At 45.1% G+C, this 8,175-nt stretch overlaps 1 protein-coding gene across 1 annotated transcript; it reads left to right on the forward strand.

The window, feature by feature from the left end:
* The first annotated feature begins 2,342 nt into the window (after positions 1–2,342).
* LOC129742027 (uncharacterized) lies at positions 2,343–7,616 on the forward strand. The gene has a single exon (XM_055733871.1). It carries the CDS (start codon positions 2,343–2,345, stop codon positions 7,614–7,616), a length of 5,274 nt encoding a protein of 1,757 aa, XP_055589846.1.
* Positions 7,617–8,175: the final 559 nt, after the last annotated feature.

The following is an 8,175-nucleotide window of genomic DNA, read 5'->3' on the forward strand; positions in this document are numbered from 1 at the left end:
ATGCTTGCTGGCTTAGAAGACTTGAAGGCTATCCTCTACGCCACGGGCTACGGTCTCATTCTACATTTACAAACATAATCTGGCAAATATCTAAACCCCAGAGATCCTACAAATTACACTTAAAACTATGTTGTGTCTATCAAATTCAACGCAATTCCCAGTGAACATTTTGGTCTGTATATTTCAGTTGTTTCTGCGATATGCACACTTTTGTACAATCTGAAAAAGTTGTATAGAATATTCTATATGAGCCTGTACGTACCAAAGTGGAGGCAATATATGGACCGAATTTTGCTTACCTTGAAAATATAAAACTTTGTATTGCGTTTTCAACAATTTTATAGCAATTTTGCTTTGCATAAAATCTTAGGATTGTACAACTTACAAATTTCTATTGCCTGCCCTACAATTTGATTACAATTTCCTTTTGCAGGTAGCCTGAGGTTTGTACAACTTTCTTCGCCATTTAATACAATTTATTGTTACTGTATCCCAAAGCAATTATATTTTTCCTTTATTATGATTTAACTATGAACCGCCATGAACAATAATACAATAGAATTTCATGTTACTGCGAAAAAAAATTGAACCATAAACAACTTTATGTGTCTCTTTTTCCTCAGTCTCGAACTCACAATGTTCCGATCTCTGTTCTGCGATACTTCCTCGGCGCCATTTCATATTGATACAAACAAGCCAATTCGTTCATGTACAGTTGAGAGTTCCGTTTTAAAATCAGTTGATCGTATAAAGTACCACTGACTGCAACATTTCGGACTCCAAATCTATTTATAGATGCCGTTTTTTGATATACAACTTTAACCTATCTCATTGACAATTCGATTACAATCAATAATTGTATTCAGCGCAGTGCGATCTTAGCTAGCTATTTACTGTACTGTTAAACAATTCGACAATCTGCAGATTGTTTAAATTCCATAATACGATGTTCCAACAATTACTGTACGACATTTCATGGAAATAATATGTCATCATAGATCGCAAGCATGAAAGATTGCTTAATTGTACAGTGGGATTAAATATTGAGCTTTACACAATTCTACTGCGATTAAAAACAACTTTATTGATCTTTCTGTACGATTAACAAAATGTTATCGTTTGTAATGAACTATACAAACCATAAACGATAAAATATAACTTGGTTTAGCTACAACATGATGTTTATACAATTCCAATCTAAACTGGATGCTTAAACAATCTACAATGAACACTGCTTTACGATTTCTGGTTATCTGGGTTGTTGCTCAGTATATTAAACAGCCTATCATTTCCATAGATATTCAATCCGTAATTGGAGCAATCTTGTCCTATTCCTGCTGCTTGTAATACGATATTGAGCAAATAAAAAAAGCCTACTTCAACCGCTCAACCTTGTTAAACACAACAGCAACAACTTACTTATAAGCCCTTAGCTATTTTGACTGCTTTGAACTGAAACGAAAACAAATAATTATCCCAACAAATTGGGCTGCTTAAGGAATGTAGGTTTAACGTTGTATCCTAGCCTATACCTCGTTTGTCCCTTGTATCCTAGCCTATACCTCGTTTGTCCCTTTTTCGTGAACACGAAATTGAGTGAGGTGGCGCTATCTGAGTGTGAAGTCCAGCTGGAATTTGATGTTTGGCCGATGAGGCCTGCTGTCAAAGTTTGCGGTAGCAGTTACTAAAAGGGACTAAGACAGTGATAATACTACGAAGAGCAGTTTCCGCCAGGGCTTTTATAAAAGGCCCTTCCGAAAAAACGTGATAGCTTTTTCTCGTGCTGGCAGTCGAAAGATAAACAACAAAGTGTAAATATGAAAAGATTGAGAGCAAAATTAATGTAAAGTTTTAGTTAAGATTGTAAATAGTAGAATTAGAATAAATGTTTGTTCGTTACGGATTAAGTGAAAAGTTACGCAGTGAATAAATTTAAGTGAACTTACCTGTGATCGTCGAAATTACTTACCTGAACAATAAACAGATTGGAATACCTCCCGAAGACTTACCTGTTGAAATTCTTACTGGAACCCTGGATCCTGGAAATTCTGGTGACGAATCGTAACCATTCCGAAGTGCTGAAAAAGTAAAGGTACTTAACTATATGGTCCTTCGAACCGGATGCCCGTCGAACTCCGAGCGTCCGGAACCTTATCGATATCGCAAGAAGTCCTGCTTTTCATCACGTCGTCGAATTGAGGTTATCCTGCTACAACTTGTTCCTGAAAATAAAACTTTACAAGGCATAGAAATTGCCTTTGCAAGGTAATTATATTTCCAATAACTTTATTGTGTGACGTTTTGTGCTCCGCTGGGAAAACTTTTCCAGATTTCCGCGCACGATGGCATCAGAGCGCCGAATCAAGTCGCTCAAGCTTCGACTACGCAGCATTGAGACATCCTTCAACCTCATAAGGGTGTTTGTCGACCATTATCAAGAGGACACCCAGTCGATGGAAGTTCCCGTCCGGCTGGAGAACCTTGGAGTCCTTTGGGCGGACTTCGGTAAAACCCAGGCCGAACTAGAGGCGGCCGATGTAGAGGATCCGACTGTCATCGAGCTGCAACTAAAACAACGGGCACAATTTGAGACGGAATATTACCGGGTTAAAGGTTTTCTTCTGTCCGTCAATAAAAATTCAGCGTCACCGTACTCTCAATCATCTCAGTCAAGTGTGCACTTCCCTACTTCTTCTCAGATTCGTCTGCCTGATGTGAAGCTCCCAGTGTTTAATGGCACGCTAGAAAATTGGTTAAATTTCCACGATCTTTTCATCTCGTTAGTGCATTCCTCCAGTGAGTTATCAAACATTCAGAAATTCTATTACTTACGATCGTCGTTAACTGGAGATGCACTGAAACTGATTCAGACAATTACTATAAGCGCCAACAATTACCCTGTTGCCTGGAATTTATTGATAGACCATTTTCAAAATCCGTCACGCCTGAAACAAGCGTACGTCGATTCACTTTTCGAATTTGTGCCGTTAAGAAAAGAGTCCGCATCCGATCTACATTCACTGGTTGAGAGATTCGAGGCCAATGTTCGCATTCTGAAGCAGTTGGGGGAAAAAACGGAGTTTTGGGACGTTCTGTTGATTCGCATGTTAAGTATTCGCCTCGATCCAACAACACGGAGAGATTGGGAGGAATTCTCAACGAACCATGAAGCCATCACCTTCCCAGATCTAGTTAGTTTTCTCCAACGACGAGTCACCGTTCTTCAAAGCGTAGGCAATGTGCACCTAGACACTTCATCCATTCCGGCTTCAAAGAAACCTGGCCCTCGATCAACTATCATCAGCAATGGTGCTACTCAGTTCTCGTCCCGTCAATGCTATGCCTGCTCGGAACATCACCCCTTATACCAATGCCCTACATTCTCCAAGATGACCATCGAAGACAAGGACAAGCTCGTACGACGTCAACAACTCTGTCGGAATTGTTTGCGAAAGGGTCATCAATCAAGAACCTGCCAATCAAAAAGTTCCTGCCGTAAATGTCGAGGTCGTCATCATAGCCAACTGTGCAGTCAGGACACTGCTCAGGCCGAAGTCAACAAACCGAAAGCTGAGGTGACTGTTCCTAGAGATCCCAATCATGTCGTCGGAGAATGTTCATCGTTATCAGCAGCAGTCGGAACTCCCCTCAAGAAGGGCCACCTCAAAAGGGTGCTCCTTGCAACGGCCGTGATCCAGCTCATCGATGATCAAGGTACCACTCATCTAGCACGAGCGCTTCTCGATTCGGGTAGTGAATGCAGCTTCATTACCGAAGCGTTGTCTCAGCGACTAAAGTCTCGTCGAACCAAAGTGAATTTATCCATTTCTGGGATCGGCCAATCATCCACCCACGCTAGATGCAAACTTCGCACCACCATACTTTCCCGTGTCACCACCTTCTCGACCATCGTAGAGCTGTTAGTATTGCCTAAACTCACCCTAAATTTGCCATCTGCCTCACTAGACATCTCGCAATGGAATCTACCGCATGAAATAAAGCTAGCTGACCCTAATTTCTACCAAGCCAATCCAATCGACGTCGTCCTAGGTGCAGAAATCTTTTTCGACTTGTTCAAGCCTTCGGGAAGAATCCCTCTTGGTGATTCACTGCCTGTTCTTGTCAACTCCGCTCTTGGATGGGTAGTTTCGGGAAAGGTCACAAACTTCAACGCGGTCAGCCCTGTGGTATCCAACCTTGCAACCGTAGCAGAGGTTTATCAGCTCATGCAGCGATTCTGGACCATCGAAGAAGAAGATTCAGCCCCTTGTGTGTCGGTGGAAGAAGCAGCCTGCGAGCAACACTTTGTTCGAACCGTCCAACGTAATCCAGAAGGTCGCTACGTAGTGCGACTGCCCCTCAAAGAATCCGTATCCAGCATTGGCGACAATCGTAACATTGCTCTACGTCGATTCCACATGATAGAATCTCGCTTGAAACGAGACAAGGATCTACGAGCTGAGTATCAGGATTTCATGACACAATACGCCGCCCTCGGTCACATGCAACGAGTAGACCATACTTCTCATTCCATCCCGCAGTACTACCTCCCCCATCACGCAGTTATTCGAGAAGAAAGTTCTACGACAAAAGTGCGAGTTGTCTTTGACGCCTCCTGCAAATCGGTGACTGGGAAATCGTTGAACGACGTACTCATGGTTGGCGCAGTCATCCAAGACGACCTGCGAGCCATTATCTTACGAACTCGAATCAATGCCATTTTGCTTATTGCCGACATCAAACAGATGTATCGGCAGATCCTGGTAGACGAACGTGATACGCCTCTTCAACGAATCCTCTGGCGAAACTCACCCGACGAACCCATCAGCACTTTTGAATTGAGAACTGTGACGTACGGTACTGCTAGCGCACCTTTTCTAGCTACTAGGACACTACAACAACTGGCAGACGATGAAATGGCGGATTTTCCAGTGGGTGCAGCAGTTCTCAAAAGAGATGTCTATGTCGACGACCTAGTGACCAGCGGCAAGACTCCCGCAGAGCTGATAGAAGTGCGGAATCAACTCGATCAGATGTGCAGGCGTGGAGGTTTCGAGTTTCGCAAATTCGCGTCAAATATGGAAGCTGTTTTGGAGGGCATACCTTCCGAAAGACGGGCGCTGCAGTCTTCAGTTGAGCTGGCTGCTGAGCAGTGCATCAAGACCTTGGGATTGCACTGGGAGCCAGCTTCGGACCACTTTCGATTCCAAATAAATCTACCCAAACAATCGCAATCCACTCAAATCAGCAAGAGATTGGCCCTTTCTCAGATCGCGCAGCTATTCGATCCTTTAGGCTTGGTTGGACCAGTCATCGTCACAGCAAAGGTGTTTATGCAGACTCTATGGAGCCTCAAAGCCGACGACGGCAAGGCGTGGGGATGGGATCAACCATTGCCACCTTCTCTAGCTACATACTGGCAAGACTACTACTCGCAGCTGCCACTTCTGGAGCAGCTTCGAATTCCTCGCTGTATCGTGCTGCCACATTTCGATTCAATCCAACTGCATCTGTTCTCTGACGCTTCGGAACAGGCCTATGGGGCTTGTGCATATTTTCGATCAACGGACCCCTCTGGTGCTGTTTCAGTCGGCCTGGTTACTGCCAAATCGAAGGTGGCTCCACTGAAAAGGCGCAGCATTCCTCGGCTTGAACTTTGCGGAGCACTCGAAGCCGCCCAGCTATACCAAAAAATCTCCTCAGCCTTCGGTCGGAAATTTCAAACGTTTTTCTGGGTCGATTCAACAACGGTGCTTGCTTGGCTAAAGGCGAGTCCATCAGTTTGGACAACATTTGTCGCTAACCGGGTCTCCAAGATCCAACTTGCGACGGACGGTACCACCTGGAGTCACGTATCTGGTCAACAAAATCCAGCCGACCATCTCTCGAGAGGCATCGACGCAAAAACATTGATTTCCTGCAGACTCTGGTGGCAAGGACCTGATTGGCTGCGCTCAGATCAATTTGTGGAGCAAACATCACCATCATCTTCGTTTGAAACTCAGCTGGAGTTTCGAGCATCTAAACCCGCTGGACTTATGACCACCACCACAACAACATTCCTGGATTCCTACATTGAACGGTTTTCGAAGTTTCAAACAATGCTGCGCGTGACAGCCTTCTGCATTCGATTTTGCCACAACGCTCGAAACAAGGAACCGAATCGACGGCTCCATGCTTTCCTATCGACCACAGAACTCCGGAAAGCCGAAACAGTTCTCATCCGTTGGGTGCAAGCTCAGGAATTTCCTGACTATGTTGCAGCACTTCGAGCGTCCAAGCCAGCGCCCGCTAAATCAAGACTTCGTTGGTTCACTCCTTTCTTGGATTCGGAACAGGTGATGCGGGTAGGAGGAAGAATCGACCGATCGCCGCTGAACTATGATAACAAGCATCAAATCTTACTTCCGTACCATCATCGTTTCTCTTCGCTACTGGTTGAGTGTTACCATGAAAGACATTTGCATGCCGCTCCACAACTACTCATGGGATTACTCCGTTTAAGGTACTGGATCATAGGGGCCAGAAGTTTGGCCAAATCCATCGTCCACCGCTGCATAATTTGCGTCCGAGCTCGCCCTAAATTGGTGGAACAATTTATGGCAGAGCTCCCGAAGGAACGCATTGTCGCCACCCGTCCTTTCACTGTTACGGGAGTTGATTATTGGGGTCCTATTCTGCTGAAACCGCCGCATCGCAGATCCGCTCCAATCAAAGCATTCGTAGCGGTGTTCATTTGCTTCAGCACCAAGGCTGTGCACATCGAATTGGTTTTCGATCTTACCACAGCCAAATTTATTCAGGCCTTGCGACGCTTTGTCGCTCGTCGTGGCCCGCCTTCCGACATCCATAGCGATAATGGCCGAAATTTTCTAGGCGCTAAGAACGAGCTTCTCCGACTCCTCCGCAATCCAGAGCACACCAAAAAGCTGGGAATCGAATGTTCGGATTGCAACATACGTTGGCACTTCAATCCGCCAAGAGCATCCCATTTCGGTGGATTGTGGGAATCCGCTATTAATTCCGCTCAAAAGCACTTCATCCGAGTTGTCCGTGATCGTCCGCTGGCCTACGACGATATGCACACTCTCCTGTGCCAAATAGAAAGCTGCCTAAATTCCCGCCCACTCGTTGCATTGAGTGACGATCCGACCGACTACGAGCCTCTTACGCCTGGACACTTCCTAGTCGGCACCTCCTTGAAAGCTGTACCAGACGACGATCTTTCCGAAGTGCAGATACATTCCCTGAAGAAGTGGCAACAGACGCAGAAACTATTCCAGGATGTTTGGCGACGCTGGCACCTGGAATATTTAACAACTTTATCACCAAGGTCAAAATGGATCAACTCACCTGTAACGATAAAGGAGAATCAGCTGGTCCTACTCAAGGAAGAAGGCATTCCACCCATTCGCTGGCCAACCGCAAGAATCAGTAAGATTCATCCCGGCGAAGACGGAATCACCAGAGTGGTCACTCTTCAAACTCCCAAAGGGTCCTGCACTCGACCGGTGGCGAAAATTTGTTTGTTGCCGATTGCACCACCACCGGAGGAATCAACTATCACCGCCGGCGCTGAGCAACCAACAGCAAACATAATTTGGAAGAAATGCTAAAATTGGATTCCTGTTCCAGCTGAAATGTACTTTTCAAGGCACATTTTAGTTTGGACCAGGTGAGTACCTGTCCAACCTTTTTATTTTCACCGAAAAGCGCTACCGGATCTATAATTGCAGACACATCAGCACCAGAACAATCCACAGCAACGAAAGCGAAGTTCCACTTTATTCCACTGCACCAGCTTCTCTGATTGCTACTAACTGCACTTTACACTATGCGAGGCGCAGTGTGGTTGCATCACTAATTCCATATTCGTTTTCATCTGGTGGAAAGATGGTTGTGCACCAACTGCTGTCATCTTCATATAAAAAAAACGCTTTGACAGCACTTGGTGCACTACCGGTGCACCACCAGGATGAAAACGAATATGGCATAAAACTAATTTGTTGACGAGTTCCACTGAGAGGATCAACACCAATCGCTCCAGTACCGCATCACTTTTCCTAAACCTGGCACTTTCCCACACGATACAAGGCACAATTAAATTTGGACTAGGTGAGTTCCTGTCCAAAGCATATAATTTCTTTAAAACGGTGCTACCGGGTTTTAATTTTG

Source organism: Uranotaenia lowii, chromosome 2 (genome assembly GCF_029784155.1).
Source record: "Uranotaenia lowii strain MFRU-FL chromosome 2, ASM2978415v1, whole genome shotgun sequence".
Taxonomy (NCBI): Eukaryota; Metazoa; Arthropoda; class Insecta; order Diptera; family Culicidae; genus Uranotaenia; species Uranotaenia lowii.